The 17909-nt window shown below is 36.0% G+C and overlaps 1 protein-coding gene across 1 annotated transcript in view; it reads left to right on the top strand.

The window, feature by feature from the left end:
- The window catches only part of STK32B (serine/threonine kinase 32B), a 227830-nt gene that overhangs the window by 108479 nt on the left and 101442 nt on the right, over positions 1 to 17909 (top strand). Inside the window, exon 4 of the mRNA XM_063457772.1 lies at positions 8339 to 8512. Coding sequence (XP_063313842.1) covers positions 8339 to 8512 — 174 coding nt within the window. The remainder of the gene's footprint in view (positions 1 to 8338; positions 8513 to 17909) is intronic.

Here is a 17909-nt window from a genome sequence, read left to right as displayed (position 1 = left end):
TGGGCTATATTTCTGCTTGTGTTTTTTTTTTTTTTTTTGGTAGTTATGATGACAGATGTTTAGAACACACTTTAAATAAAATACAGAAAAGAAAAAAAAATGAAGAAACATGTGCAAATGCCTTAGATCACATCCCAAAAGATTTTTTTAGATCATTCAGAGCCCCAAGTAGTTGTCATAGAAACATACTGTGTGAGAATGACTAGAATTCATAGAGTGTAGCATTGTGATGGTGCCTTTTCTATAACTTGAAACATTACATACAAAAGATAAAATTGCAAATTTGCAGAGTTCTTGTTTCTATATTGGACACTGATCATTGGGGATTATTAACATTTGAAATGTAAAAATACTGGTGGACGTGATTTGCAATTTTATAATTGCATTTTTAAATGCCACATGATTTTTCTCGATAGACTTTAATCGGAGTTTCTATCTATTTGGGGTACTTTTAAATGAAATTAGCCTAAAGTACTTCTTGTGTTTACAGAAATGGCACTTTAGTGAATAATCGTCAGTGTGCCCCATTTTGTAGATGCAAATTTTAGGATACAGGGAGATGGCCAAACATGAACTGGGCACAGAGCTATTAATTACGCAGGTGTTTAGTTCTGGCCTTTCAATAGTCCCAACCGGGTCTGTAACTGGAATAGATCCTAGGGTGCCTGAGACTCAGAGTCATTATTAATCTATTTCATTTTGGGGATCAGTCCAAGAGCAACAAACAAGGAAGATGTAGGACAATACGTACAAGACTTTCCGTTTTTCTCATTACAAATTAAATGTTGCCCGATTGGAACACCAATACTCTTTCTTTTCTAGACATATAAAGACTTTCTGTTTGAGACTTTGGGTGTTGTTGAGATGACAATGCATGACTATCAGCAATGAGTGGATTACCAATCTACTGTGTGAAATGCATTTCTAATTCACTATTAGGTTATTTCTGTATTCATTTATTTTTAGAGGATAAATACTGTTTCGTCACAGCATGTCAATAATTTTTTGCATTTTTCCAGATGTACTAAAATTACATGTTCTGCTTCATGTTAGAATAACCTCTCCATGCTCAATCCCTCTTTACAGATTCTCAGAGTCACTCAAAGTTAATTTAAAAAACCCTGCTTCAGACATACAGGGAAAAAATTTGAAAAAAATACCCAAAATGGATGAAAAAGAAAATGGCGGCCAAAGTTCAGCACCAGGGAACAGCTTAGTGCTACAAAAAAAGAATAAAAAGTGAAAAATATTCAGTTGTAGAAACACAACAGATTTGAGAAGTGAGCTGCATTATAACGTGAAGGAATGTGTATGGCCTTGTTATAAATATTACTATAAATATTTATATTTTTGTCCTGAAAGTAAAGAACTGAAAAAAAATAATATTATTATTCAGCCATTTTCAAATGAATTCATAAAATGTCATAAACTTTTCCAAATAGCATCAGTAATAAATTGAAACGGAAAAGATAACCGTGACATTTTGTCAAGCAAGGTTGCACGAGTAGCAGGAATTAAGGATTAATTTCAAGAATAATTATTTCTACGTGAACAAAAGAGGTCTCCTTAAAAAAAAATAATATATAAATAGAGATTTCTGGAGACTTGATTCGGCATAGTTAACTGCTAGATTTTACTTGATACATTTTTGTCTTAAGCAAGAAAGACTTATTGTGTGTGGTTTATATTCTCCGTATAATCTGTGTTATAATACACTTATTTAATTGCAAATGGAAATGAATGAAAATTGTATTGGAAACGTTCCAAGTTCTCTCCTGTTCTGCAATTCTCCTTATTCTGAAATGTCAGGAAAGTATGAGAGTTATGTAGCAATTTCTTTCTTGCACAATACCTTTATTTGTTCGCTCCAGATTTGTAAAATGTTAAACTACCTATTAAAACTCCTCAGCGTAACTTTCAGCGGAAACAGGAATAACCCACAGGAGTCATTAGCACAGAGATTTTCTAAGTTATTAGTTTGCATATCTCATGGGAGATAACTGACTGACCTTTGTTAAAATGCATGGTTTAAATATATTTTGTGTTATATAGCTAAATATAGTGCTGGTTGAGTTGGTGTTAAAGGGTTATTCCAAGCACCATGACTACTTTTTTTGATTTGAAATGGCCATGGTGCCTTGAGACTGTATATGTTGTACATCCATAGATTAACCCTTTAGCTGCTGGAGGTGGAGTTACCCTTCTGGCACCAGGGGGCTGCACTCACCTGAACATGCATAAATGGGTCGCTGCTGGGGCAAAATATACAATTCACAAGATCCGGCATACTCACTCATCCACTAAACATCAACTTCAAAGCTCACAGATGTTCTTACTTTTTTTTTCGTTTTTAAAAAAACACCTAATCTAGGTAAAAATAATGGGGATTTAGTTACATTATATGATCATACATTGCATAAGCCTGCCACACTTTCAATGTACCCCATCTTTGGCAGGCCCTACTCTAACAGCCTAATATCTGCTCTTATGAGATTAACCAGGGGTCAAGTCCTGGGGAAAAAAGTGTGGGAACTCACCCAAGTTCCAATCCCCCTCCAAAAAAATAAACTTGTATGCATATATAAACGCGTGCACACACACACTGACAGGTGCACACAGACACACACACTCACAAACACACACACACACACACTCACAGACACACACTCACACACACACACACACACACTCACAGACACGCACACACATACTGAGACGCTCACACAGTGGTGTATATTAATTTTGTGCTGCCCTAGGCATGACTAAACCTGGGCACCCCCCTAATCTAAATTTACCACCCCTTCCTGTCAAGGACGCATCTCTTCCTGATTAAGAACCCACCCCTTCCTCTTTAGACTCCACCTTTTTCTGCTCCTTTTAAAGGAATACTATAGTGCCAAGAAGACAAAGCTGTCTTGGCACTATAATTCCCTATAGTGCCCCCTTACTCGTGTCCTCCCCTCCCCCACTCGACACTGAAGGGGTTAAAATCCTATGGGTATTTAGCAGATGCTTGATGTCCTCATGCACAGCGTGAGGATGTCCAGCATCAGTTAGGCGACCTTTGGTCATCTAACCACCCGAAAGTCCCTCCAGTGGCTGTCTTGTAGACAGCCACTAGAGGTGGAGTTATCCCTCAAGGTAATTATTGCAGTTTCTGAGAAACTGCAATAATTACACTTGCAGGTTTAAAGGGACTGGGACACTGCACCCAGACCACTTCAAGGAGCTGAAGTTGTCTGGGTGCCTATAGTGTCCCTTCAAGCACACACTCTGACAGACACACACATATTCACTGACACACACTGGCAGATACACACTGACAGTAACACACACTCAATGACAAACACACAGATGTCACTGATTTGACACAAACACATTCATTGACACACACTCATTCATTGACAGAGAGACACACACAAACGCACACTAATAGTCACACACACACTAAATGACAAACAGGACATCGTCTTAAATTAGAGGGGCAAAGGTTTAAAAATAATATCCGGAAGTATTACTTTACTGAAAGGGTAGTGGATGCATGGAATAGGCTTCCAGCTGAAGTGGTAGAGGTTAACACAGTAAAGGTGTTTAAGCATGCGTGGGATATGCATAAGGCTATGCTAACTATAAGATAAGGCCAGGGACTAATGAAAGTATTTTTTTTTTTTTAAAAAATGGGCAGACTAGATGGGCTGAATGGTTCTTATCTTCGGTCACATTCTATGTTTCTATGTTTAAAAGACTCTCACTGATTTGACAGACACTCACAAACATACACATGCATACACTGACAGATGCACATACACTCATACACAGACACGTACATATGCTAACAGACGTAAATACACTCATACACACACACACATACACACACATACACACTGACATACACTAACAGACATACACATACGCGTACACACACATACACTAACAGACATACCTACACTCATACACACACATACACTACCAGACATACACACACAAATACACTGACACAAACACACACATACACTAACAGACATACATACACACACACTAACAGAAATACATACACACATACACTAACAGACATACGTACACACACACACTAACAGACACACATACACATACACTAACAGACATACATACACACACACACAAACACTAACAGACATGCATACAAATTATTAATATTATTATAATTAACATTTCCCACCCACCCAACCTCCCTACCTTTTGGGAAAGCTGGCATGGAGGGGTCCCTGGGGTCCAGTAGGGCTGCAGTGAAGCAGGCGGCTGTTCTAATCAGACGCAGCGAGGGAGCTATGTTCTCCCAGCTCTGCTCCCTTACAGATTTGTCTACTGATGCAAAGAGCCGGTGAGGGAGAGTGACATCAGCCAAGGAGGATCGGACTGGGGGGAAAACTTGGACTCAGCTTAATGAGGTTGTTCAGGTGAGAACTATAGCTCCCTGCAGCCTTTCTCATGTAAACACTGTATTTTCTGAGAAAATACAGTGTTTACATTGAAAGCTAGGAACACCTCCAGTTGCAGTCACTCAAAATGAACCAGAGGGACTTCGGAGTTGATGGAGGCATAATATGCCTCCATCCACTCAGATCTGCTGTCAGCAGAGCACAGGGCATCACTGTGCACAGCATCCTGTGATTGAGTATCTCCTCCCTCTGCATGCAGACACTGAACTTTCCTCGTAGAGATTCATTGATTCAATTAATCTCTATGAGGAGATGCTGATTGGCCAGGGCTGTGTTTGAATCATGCTGGCTCTGCCCCTAATCTGCCTCGTTGTCAGTCTCAGCCAATTCTATGGGGAAGCACTGTGATTGGATCAGGCTACCACTTCTGATGATGTCAGCAGACTGTTTGTTTTTCTGAGTCTAAAAGCATGCAGATTTACAGCTTCAGGTTTGAATACAGTAAGATTCTTACTATATTTACGGAGGCATGAGGGGCCCAGGGGGGCTAGATGGTGGTTTTAACACTATAGGGTCAGGAATACATGTTTGTGTTCCTGACCCTATAGTGATCCTTTAAATTTGAAATTCATTTTTAATTCACCATATTTAATTATCCCTTTATTGAATAACCCTGATAGAATGATAACACTTTATATATACAGCATTTATAAAATATTTATGGCGGGGATAAATTAATCAGCATTATAAAAAAAGAAAAAATCTAAATTTAGCATATTATAACTGCTCAAAGAGGGGTATATTAAACCTAAATTACCGTCAATTGAGTTTAATCAAAGAATCAATGAATAGTAAATATCATTTAATAAATTAATGAAAATGGTTGTAAGAGTGAGAGATGAAGGTGGCAGGGAATATTCAGAAAATGCCAGGCAAGAGGCAGATTATGTAAACAGACTAAAATCAGCTATGTACAACACTGCACTTCCACTTTAAAGTTGTCTTTTAATATATAATGGTAGCCCAATAAAAAGATATCACTCACTACATACTGCATGCTTTGATGGATCTGAATTGATGGACAAAAAAGCCACTTTAATCTAAAACCCTATTCAAGATGGGACCTGATGCATCCGTACAAAGAAACAAATGGTTTCATGAACTAATTATAATATTAGGCATTATAATATTCTGCCTAATCCGCTGCAAAAAAATGGATTTAAACTCCTGAAACATTATCTTTCTGTTTTTTTTTGTATATTTTATTAGTACAAAAAATAAAAAAAATATATATTTTTGCATGATTTAATATTCCTGTTATTTTGGCATCTTAATTTGTACACACTTAATAACATGTACACATACTTATTCACACACTTGCACATGCAGACACACACACACTTGCACATACACATATACACACACACACACACACACACACATACACGCTTTAGCACAACTTATATGATTTCCCAAACCATGTCCATGTTGTCTTACTTGAGATGGTTATGTCTTGTGAAAATAAAATACATTGCTCCAAAATATACTTTTCTAGATTAAAAAATAAATAAAAATCAATTTGCAAAATGAACAATTCTTTAATGTATTCATTTTACGCAGTATCTAAGTCAAGATTTTGAATCATGAATCCTGCCTATAAGAAAATAGAGCTGGTTTTACTTTTTTCAGAAGCAATCTACTTTCTGTATGTTATTTGTCTCTGAGCATTTAAGAAGCTTACCGAAATACAATTACAGCTGGCAGTCAAAAAAGCTAATCTCAGTATGTCCTATACTTAAAGAATTGGGGGGATTTCACAGGCTAGTTTATTGAAAGTTTAAATCAATTCTGCAACCAGTGATTATTTACAAACTGAAATACCAGATTTACTTTGGTGATGTGCAATCTTTTGCTCTAGATATTGAAGACATTGCAGAATTAAGCTGATAGTACATTTAGTATAACATTTTTTTCCTCTAGATGTTATGTACATGTAAAAATATGGTTTAAGGCTACCTAGATGCAGATTTAGATCAGCATCAGATATTATATATATATATATTTATAGAGAGAGAGAGGGGGGGGGGGGGTAGAGGGAGATTTTCTGATTCCCTTTTGTAAATCACCGGTTGCAATGGTGCTATGGAACTGCCATTGTAGATTTGCAATTATGAGATTTTGTATGAGCTACAGAATTCTGTGTTTGCCATGAAATGTGGGGGAACATTGCAGATGATAATTCTGAACCAGTTTGCGGAGATTGGCCTCTTTGGATATCAAGATTTACTGCAAACAGAAACATTGAAACAATAAATTTAGCTACAATAAGCGTATAGACTGTTTAACCCCTTAAGGGCACAACTTCTGAAATAAAAGGGAATCATGGCGGAATATTTCCGTCATGTGTCCTTAAGGGGTGGTTGGAGTTAATGTAAACAGAAAATAGCAGCATTATCAACTTCCATTTATTTTACATGCAATAGAAACATTCGTTCCCATCATTGAAAGCTTCAAAGCAATGTATATTTTTTTTATTTGTTTCACAATTTATTTTGAGACATTGCAACTGGCTTTGAGAACTAGAAAAAAAACATAGGGTCTTGGGTTTAGGGGTAGACAGGTCATTTCTTCTGGAAAAAGGTAAAAATTAATTGTAGATAGGACCTCCGGTGGGAGTATGTTCCATTCTAGTTGCGTCATGTTAGCGAACACACTACTTACGAGAAACGTATGGTGAAGCATTAGTATAACGACGACGAATGGTTCAGATGATCTTAGGGAGAAGCTCTAAGTTTAGATCATTTGGTTGTTGAAAACAGATGGACTCCTGGAAAAGTCTTGTCATAACAAATAACTAAAAAGTTAGAATTTAAAAAACAAAAAACAAAAACAGAATTGGAACTTTGTTTTGGAGTATCAGGGATGCAGGGCACACAATTAAATCACATAGAGGAACCAATAATCAGAATTCTAGTTTTTGGTCCGATAGCTTGGTATTCTCAATGAGAATTAATGTATGACTATAACAGAATGCTGAGTAATAATGTGTACATAATACTTAGGGTGTTTGTACAATATTTTTTTTCCTTGATAAGAAAGGTTATTCAAGGTACCAGACTAAGCACATACATTTCTTAAATCGGGTATTAATCTTTGATAGTAGGTTAGAGAGGAAACAGAAAGCTAGATAACCTATAATAAGCCAGTTGGTTCCAATCTACGCAGGCAGTGCAGATTGCTGATTCAGAAAATCAAATAGAAGGATACGATAATAAGTCTCTAGAAACAAAGTCACGGATTACTTGAAACAAGAATAGATTTTAATTTTACAGCATTGCAAGTTATGTAAGTGAGTTCAGCCTTAGTGAGTTAAGGGCCTTTTATGGAATTATTTAATCAGACTTTTGCGCAATGCTGGGGTTAGTGGCCACTTTTAAGTAGTTTTTTTCCCCATAGGGGTAATAGCATGATTGCTATTTTTACTGAGCATTAGATGGCGTCACAATGAATTGATTAGTGAATAATAAAACTGGTGGCACCGTAGGTTGGTGTCTAGTCATTATATTGCTTTCAGCAATGGACTGATCTTGCACACAGATTGGGAACACTATGACCTTAGAAATGACACAGCAATAAATGCCTTAGAAAGAGTGAAGTATTTAATGAAAAACCAGAAAAAAAATATCATCAGTATATAACCACATGTGTTTCTTTTAGAATAGTATTATCAAAATGAGTCTGAAATGCATTTGACAGCTGTACATAACTAAAATTCATTTGGTAAATAGTTGTATGGTTTAACATATGGTGAAATGCAAAATGTTTCCCCTTCTCCCCCTCCCATTCCATTTCCCATCAGCATTCTATATGCCTTTTCAGCATTATCCCAGCTGGAACTCACACAGATCATTATTTTTCAGGTATTCTTTCCAAGACGAAGAAGACATGTTTATGGTGGTAGACCTGCTACTTGGTGGGGACTTACGGTATCACTTGCAGCAAAATGTGCATTTTAATGAAGAGGCCGTTAAACTATACATCTGTGAAATATCACTTGCACTAGACTATTTACAAAAGCATTATATCATCCACAGGTAAGAGACAGATTTCTGTGCAAGTTTGTTATACTAAAATATTTGCTAGTTAATATATGTAGCATGCAGTATATAATCTTCATATTTCAGGAATAACTTGTTCCTCTCAATGTTTTCACTAGAACAGAATAATACTAAACATTTTATACACACTGATACACGAGTCAGCTCAACAGGATCTAAGGAAACTCAAAGACAGAACTTCTAAAAAAATCCAGTGTTCTACTATCCTGGTGTTATAAAGCCATTGTACACTGTATCTGCATGTCATATACCTAAACATTGGGAAGAGGATGAATGAGTGACATTACTAATATTTTCTTTCTAACTTTGGTTGTCTCCTCTATTTCCTACAATTGGTAACATTTTCTCATTTAATCAACCAACCAAATGGGGGAAAATGAGCCCTATTTTACTACAAAATATTTACAAAATATCGATATATTATATATATTTTGCACTACACTGTTTGACCCATTTTCATGCCCTTTTTGGTTCACCTGAATCGTTTTCCTGAATATTTTCTATGGATTATATTCATATGAGCTAAATCATCAACTTAAAGAGACACTATAGGCACCAAGCCTATTTCAGCTCATTGAAGTGGTCTGGTTGCAGTGTCCCTTTCCCTTTAACCCTGCAATTGTGATTATTGCAATTTTAACTGAAATATTTACCTTGGAGGGTTAACTCCACCTCTAGTGGCTGTCTACCAGAACTAGAGACAGCCACTAGAGACACTTCCAGATTGTTAGGCGACTTTTGGCCATGCTCTTCATGAGGACATCCAGTGTCACCCAAAAGTCCTAATACACATGATGTCGGTGGAGCACAGGCAGAGGTCAAACCAGTGCCGACGGACATCGGCACTGGAATCATGTAAGTGTCAACCCCTTCTGAACTATGGGGGGGTTGGCCGTGAGGGGGTGGGGCACTATAGGTAGCTATAGTGCTAGGAAAACAACTTGTGGAGGTGTGTTGGAGGTGCCAAACTAAAATCTATTTAGGTTGGCCTGAACTTCATTTTTCCACTCTACTAAGTCTAGTATGCACTCTACAAGCAGGTTTAAAAAACAAAACAAAACAGATATCCTTTAATTTTATAATTCTCTTCCAACTTGGGTTTGTCAAAGAATCATGGATGTTTTAGTGCAATAACATCTGGGTACAATTAAACTGGGTTATTATGATGTGTGTCACAATCTACCAATTTGGATTCTAACGAAATGAACACATACGCAATAAATTCATTGTTGTAATGAATTATTGGCAATGACCGAGAGAAAATAAATGAGCCTGATACTGCCATTTCCAATTAAAATGTTCCCTTTTGAAGTAAATGACTATGCAAAGTGAGAATTATATATATAATTCATTGTTTGTTACTATTATGATTTGAAAATTAGATTTTCTATTCAAGAGATTGCAACAAACGAAGACAATTCACGTTTTCAATTACAGCCTAATTTGAGCCTTTCGCGATTGTTACCTCCTGTGTTGTCAGTCTTTCAATTTCTGGCACTAGTTGCTTCTTTGATTAAATGATTACGACAGCACATCAACACAGACAGACAGTTACCTGCCACAGTAAAACAAGTTAGGAAAAAAAGTTACAATTGTTCACTGGTAAAACGCTACAGATGATTATAAATAAAAAGGAAGAATTTTTTTTTTTTTTTAAATTGACATTTGTGCATTAAACAAAATTAGGTCCAGTCCATCCTTTTCTGAGCATAGCTGCATATTAGCGCAGCACGCACAGGTTTACTACATTAAGAATTGCTGGGAATTGCAAATTTAAGGCTAAAGTAGCTCAAATGAAAATATGGCCAAGAATTTTCCCAGTCCAGTTATTGTAACCTTACATTTGAAATTCGCACTGAATTCCCAACAATTCTCACTTTTGCGAATAACCCAATAAGAGTTTCTGAAAGCAGTTCACTTTAGTCAGAAGCACAATTCTCAGTGTAGAAACTGGAGAGCAAGCAGTCTCAACAACCTTATTAATATCATAGAATTCTAAGTACAAATTCTAAATTAATTCCCACAGTCTCATAAAAAAACAAGATAAGGAAACAACCCCCGGCCAACAAGCTCACACTTACTAAAACTACTCAAACAAGGGAATTCTGAATGAGTACCCTGAGTCTTTATCTGAGACTAAAATCCCCCAGAATCCTGAGATCTGCTGTTGGGGCCTACTCGGAACGGAAGTTGGGGGGATGCGGCCACTCTCCTCACTCTCCAATTCACAGTGTGAATGCTCTGTACTACTAGGTGTAGCTAAGAAATCTTCAACAGTTTCTGGGCAGCATTACAAGAGCGTGCAGCAACCTCACGAATACAAACCACAGAAGGAAACCAAGGGGAGGAAAGAGTCATATCCTAGGTAGAGGTCTTCTGTATAGGGACTTACACTCTTACTAGCCGAGTCGCAGCTTGCCGGTACCTTCTTAATGGCCGACGTCACAAGCTTGAATACCACCAGAAGTCCCTAGTGTAGTGCTACACAGGAGAAAGCGCAAGAGGCTGCTGCATAGGAGGTCTACGCTTCCAGGCATTAGCCTTCCTACTCGACACAACTCACCCCCACAGGAGGGAACAAGCTCACTCAAGCTCGACATGGCCTACCTGTTATGGCCCACAACCCAGATGGCCCACAGAGTCAATGATCCATGAATGCGAGCCAGAGACAAAGATCAAGATAACATCTTGGAATGGTGGAGGAGCTCCATTGGTGCAGCTTGGGCTGGGGACATTCCCTCCCTGGGAGTCGGATGAAAAATCTGTTGACTTTACCGACAATCTGACACAAATATGATCTCACATAAAATAATGTTTGATATATCCAAGTTGTTTTACTCTGTACTTGTGCCTACTTGACTATTTGCAACAGTCTAACCTGGCCACCCTGTGGTATTTCTCTCCTGATTTTAATTACAGTTCTATTTTACAGTTCTATTCTACATATATTTTCCTTCTCATAGAATTATGGCTTTACGGACTTCTCTTATTTAATATAAAAATGGCTGTATTCTTGAAGTTTCATTTCACACGTTCATCCTGTCTTGGTGTACAACATGACAACCTACTGACCAGGCAAAGCACCCTATACAGTTTACTAGACGCCATTTTGTTACACTCTACATAATTTTACTTTGTGATGTGCATGATACCAGTGGATATAGTTTGTACTTTTAGCCTTGTCATATATTATACCACTCTCTTCATGTTTATTTCATTCTCTGACACAACCTTTGTTTTATCCTGGTTCCAGACATGATGGACTAGCTTGATGAAAATGATGTGTTAAAAAAAAAACATGCTCTTAGTTCTTATGCCATACCAATGTTTCTAAATGTTATTATTGTGCCTACTCCTGCTGTTGTGGCATAGTAGATGTTTGTTCTTCCTGCACAACAACAAAAAAAGAATTAAAAAAGTAACACATGTGCTCTGCTTGGGGCAAATGTACTGGATATGCCAACCCTTTTCTTTCTAATTTATGGTATGAACCACTATGAAGCCAATGAGGTGGCTTTGATAAATTGATAGTGAAGAAGTTAGGACATTTAATTTGACCTTTTTATCTGTACATCTTTGAATAGTATCTTAGAAATCTCCTTGTGTACATAAAACAAAACATTATATGTAATTGTAAATATTAGAATGAGTTGTTAATACTTCAGTTTACCTTCACATGACATTTTGCTGATATCCAGTTGGGGTTGTTATTTAACAAGGTTCCTACATGCACATTGCTAGGAAACAACCTCTTCATATGGACATCCTTAACAAGCATTGCTTATGACAATTTTTTTCTAAAAAAAAATGCACAATATATCTGGTATTATTTATAGCCATTCATTAATCAAGTTGGTGCAACAAAAAAATCACCATGCAGGCAGAAATATCATAGAGCAAGGAGGGAGAATGTTGCTTATTATAATGCTTCATACTGTGTTCAATGAACAAAACTTTAGACAAAAAGAGAGAGAGAGTCAAAATTATTATTATTATTTATAAAGATCTGTACAATAGGTGGACTAACAGACAAGTATTGGATAAATTGGAGGCACAGGAACAGAAGCTGTTGAGGGTTCTGCTCAAACAAGCTTACATTCTAATGGAAGTGAGCTAAAGTGACACAGGAGGTAAGGGTAGGATATATTTCATATATGGGAAAATAGGTTACTAGAGTATTTTACAATGAAGGCTTAGTTTTTTTTAGATTTAAAAAATGTAAAATAAAAACATTAGTAATAGCTTTGTTAAAAGCTTCTGGCATCCAATGAGTGCCAGCATTAGCCAATAGCCATTTGGATCATGTGTCCACTTATTGGACAGAAGTGCATAATGCAATTGAAAAAGTTCTCCAGGGATCGTTGGCCTTCTTCCCAGAGTGTCTTTTACTACATTATAATGATGTTTCACAACCAAATATTCGTTATTATTCCACATTCTCAGCTCAGATAAGTCTCTTGTTCCTCTGCAGCAGAAGAAACGTCCCCCACCCTCACTTGTAGACTGGTTTAATTCAGTTGAACAGATTAGACAGTTGGAAGAACTCACATAGAACTCCCATAGTCCCTAGAAAAAAGGAACCGGAAATCTGAAATAACTTGTGAACCATGAATTAAATATTTGTCCACTAGTGCTCTTCCCATGGTATTTACACAACCACATGCTGCCCTCTACGGAGCTATTGTTCACCTTTATTTGGGTGTTGCTATTAATGTTTTGCTCTCTTACCGATTGTGCAATTGTGCGTCTCACCAGCTGGGTCAACCACCCTTTGCTCCTCGCTACTGAGTCAGAAATGTAATTGTCATTGTATACTTGTCACTATGTATACATGACTGTGCAGTGTGAATTGGAGAATTGCTTTTTATGATCGATTTTGTAAACAATATAAAAATAAATGTAAAAAATACAAAACTACTCCAGTATACATGTATATTTTCTATCTCCCACTCAGTAAACGATTCATAGTAGTAGTAAAATTCATTCCAAAAACTGGGTAGATGGTTCTTTGGCTTGTATTAGAACTAACCTCCGACTACATTACTCATATCACACACAATGAATATGTCTTACAGGTCATACATTGCGGAGGATACAGTTAGTGGTAGGGATTTGGACAATCAATGCTGATCATGGTTATGCATTGCGATGGCAATCATTAAATATGTATTTTGTGCATTTTAATGTAACTGCCAGGTTTATCCATGTTTTAGATATATCTGCATGTGAACTGGCTCTTCAATAATTTAATTTATAAAATTGCCTTTGGCCTGTACATCCTGGCAAAAATCTGGTATCATTACCTCTTAAAGCAGTTTGAAGATTAATTTTATTAGTGTTGAAAAAAAACTTCTGTATAATTACCCCTACAAGAATATGTCAACAACTTTGCCCCTTTCACTTATTTTTTTTTTTTAAATCCATTTTAATTTATCATTACCTAAAAATATATTTTTTGTTGCTATAGATTAAATCTATTAAAATAAACCAAACTCGAACAAATCTCCAGCTGAGTGCAGTGTGTTTGTGATCACTCTATTCTGGAAGAAATAGACTTTGAGCTGGAATTCAAAAGAACTTAATTTGGGGTTGGGGGATTCTTCACATTGATTCACAACATACATTAATGGAAAGCATAGACACCTGGAAAAAGTAAAATGGTAAACTGAAGTATGTGTACAATCTATAGTAAATTCAAAATAATTCCATGCGATATTTGTGTGTGTGACAAAATATCAATTACATTTACATACGTTACAGACTACCACAAAAAAATCTATACTTTCTAATAAAGAATCAGACAGATTTCTGTTATTAAAACAACATATCAACCCAATATCTAAACTTACCTAAAATAAAAAAATATATAGAATATATTTAATTTTTCTTTTTTTCTTTTTTTTCTTTACTGAGTAAAGGGATAATGGTCCCAAAATATTTGTTGCTCACCCAGGCTTTCCACGTACGATGGGATATAATTTTTAACCCAAACCATTACCTGTGTCAAATGTTTTCGTTTCCTTGAATACATATGATTTTTGTGCTGAATAAAGGGTAGTGAAATTATTGAGAACAGAACAAATGACAATATCTAATTTTTTTATACTTGTGCATTTTTTAATGCACAAGTAGAAATAAAAGATAGCAACAGGATAGCATTCAATTCATCATAATAAAAGTAAGAATTGATAAATATAATAATGATAACAAATAAATTGTATTATAAGAGCAAAAACAGCAACAACAGCAATAATAAATATTAATTACATTTCTTACAAGTAGTGAGGCAATGCTGCAGTCAGCAATTGGTAAGCTGCCAAACACAAACTGTATTATATGAATTGATTGCTTAAAGAGATAAAAGAATAACAATATTCACAAATAATACACAAAAGAAAATAAAGTGGAAAATAAAATGATCATAATTATAGAAACATGGATATGGTATATGGATTTACAGTAATGTTTTTTTTATCCTATATGTCATTCAATAATACAAATATATTAAATAGAAAAAAAAGGACACATAACAAATGTAATAACATGGCAATGCATAAAATAATAAAATAAAAAGGGAAGATAAAAAATGCAAAAAAAAAAAAAAAAAAAGAAACCGATTAATGATATGATGGAATAAAACAGAATATATTGCAATGTATATGCAGGAATATATTGAAATAAGAGAGCCATTAGGCAGTTTTACATAATGTTACAGAAATACATGTGTTAGATGATGGACAGGGAAAACATGAAAATAATAATAATATATTTTAAATGTAAATTAATATTTGCATTTTATTTGGGATGGCTTACAATAATAATAGTATACATTATGGAAATCATATTCTCATAGTGATAGAAAATAAACAGCAATAACAATGATAAGATAAAGGAATATGAATGATGTTAATTAAAAAGTTAATAAAACAGTAGCAACAACAATTACAAAACGAAGAATAACAACACTGATTATTAATGATCATGACAAAATAACAGGGAGGATTATAAAACGGTGAAAAGGTTGGAGTTTGATTATATTTACAATGATGGTAAATATAATAATAACACGTAACATTTATATATTGTGTTCCCTGAACCTCTCTTTTTATTGCCTATAAATCTATTGTATGGCCTATTTATTTTAATCTACATGCATAAATAAAGAGGTTTATGATAAATTAGACTTATTAGAGGGCTGGAATGACATCTAGGGTTCAAACAACATTTGTTTTTAAAAGGACACTATAGGGTCAGGTGGATTGCCCCTCCCACCTCTTAAAATGCTGTAGTACTCACCTTATTCCAGAGCTGCGTAACTATGCCAGCGCTGCCTCTGCCCCGCCCAGACTCCTTGTCTGTGATCATCAAAATGAGGATCTCAGCCAGTCCAATGTTTTCCTATGGGAAAGCATTGGATTGGCTGAGATCATCAATTTTGATGATCTCAGCCAAATAAGAGGAGTGGTGGTCAGAGCCAAATACCTCACTGTCCAATCAGCATTGAATCAATACATCTCTATGAGGAATGTACAGTGTGGAGATGCAGAGTGTGGAGATGCTGAATGTCAAAGCTGCAAGTTGTGTAGAGCCACCAAAGTTTAACCTCTAGTGGCTGTCTGAGTGAATGCCACTGGAGGTGTCCCTAGGGAGCAATGTAAACACTGCCTTCTCTCTGAAAAGCAAAAAACCTGCAGGGACAGGCTATGGACACCAGAACAACTACATCGTAAGCTGTAGTTGTTCTGATTAATATAGTGTCCCTTTAATTAGTCTAGTGATTTACTTGATGTCATATGTGCCAAAAATTTTTTAAAGAATTAAAAAAATATTTTAGTACTATCAGTTCTTAACTTTTAGTTAGTATTTAGTTTGTGCTAGAATTGATGAAGTGGCAGTTAATTGTGAATACGTTGGAAATTAGATTTTCTGTCTATTTTACAGATATTTTGTATATGTATTTGTAGTGATACAGCTAGTGTTGCTGGGGCTCAAGTTAGAGACTTACCAAACAAAATATTAAAGGGACACTATAGTCACCTGAACAACTTTAGCTTAATGAAGCAGTTTTGGTGTATAGAACATGCCCCTGCAGCCTCACTGCTCAATTCACTGCCATTTAGGAGTAAAATCCCTTTGTTTATGAACCCTAGTCACACCTCCCTGCATGTGACTTGCACAGTCTTCCATAAACACTTCCTGTAAAGAGAGTCCTATTTAGGCTTTCTTTATTGCAAGTTCTGTTTAATTAAGATTGTCTTATCCCCTGCTATGTTAATAGCTTGCTAGACCCTGCAAGAGCCTCCTGTATGTGATTAAAGTTCAATTTAGAGATTGAGATACAATTAAATTACATCTGTTTGAAAGTGAAATCAGCTTTTTTTTTCATGCAGGCTCTGTCAATCATAGACAGGGGAGGTGTGGCTAGGGCTGCATAAACAGAAACAAAGTGATTTAAATCCTAAATGACAGTGAATTGAGCAGTGAAATTGCAGGGGAATGATCTATACACTAAAACTGCTTTATTTAGCTAAAGTAATTTAGGTGACTATAGTGTTCCTTTAAGACACGTCTCTTATATGACACAACAACTTTATAAATACTTGTTTATGATATATATGGGTGGGTATTGGTATGCACAGTCTGTAGGTAGAGATTGTTATACTCAGGGTATAGTATATACAGAAGTTAGTGGTTTAATAGCCTCAAAGGCTCAACATATCCAAACACTGAGGGGAGGGGAGGAGAGGTTGGTACTTTTACAAATGGTATGCCGTAGTGGGGTAATATGAATTCCACCCAAAAGAAGACATTGGTCCAGCAAATCCTTCCATCAAAATAAGAGCTTACGAAGAACCATGGGGGGTTCAGTTCTACAGCAGTTGGAGATCTACATTTGACTAACTGTGCCTTAGCATATCTAAGTAAATCTCCTCTATAGCAACATCAGTAGGAACATAGTCTAATGCTTATTAATAAAGGTGGACCAAAAGTTCCAGCAAGGAGTAAATTTGAGTTTCCTCCCAATCTTCAATATAATATAATGAAACACATTTTCCAGAATTGCTCACAAATGTCCTTAGTGAATAAAAAAATTAATTCAGAGCATGGAGTCACATTCATTCCAACTTATCTTTAATAACACAGAGTCTCTGCTCTCATAAAAATGCAGGCGTCTTAAACGATAGATATGGCGTTATATGTATCAAGTGCTGCATACTTTTACTTGACTGTCTAAGTTGCATGAATATATTAAAGTTATTTCTCCAATCTTACGTTATAAGTGTCAACGAGTACTGTGAGAAGACAGGAGAGAATTGTTTTTCAATTGCATTATAAATGAGTTGTATTGCAAGTCTGTGCTATAATTAAGCAG

The sequence above is a fragment of the Pelobates fuscus genome, chromosome 6 (assembly GCF_036172605.1).
Source record: "Pelobates fuscus isolate aPelFus1 chromosome 6, aPelFus1.pri, whole genome shotgun sequence".
Classification (NCBI taxonomy): Eukaryota; Metazoa; Chordata; class Amphibia; order Anura; family Pelobatidae; genus Pelobates; species Pelobates fuscus.
The sequence above is the reverse complement of the archived record's forward strand: the minus strand, read 5'-3'. Positions and strand labels throughout refer to the sequence as shown.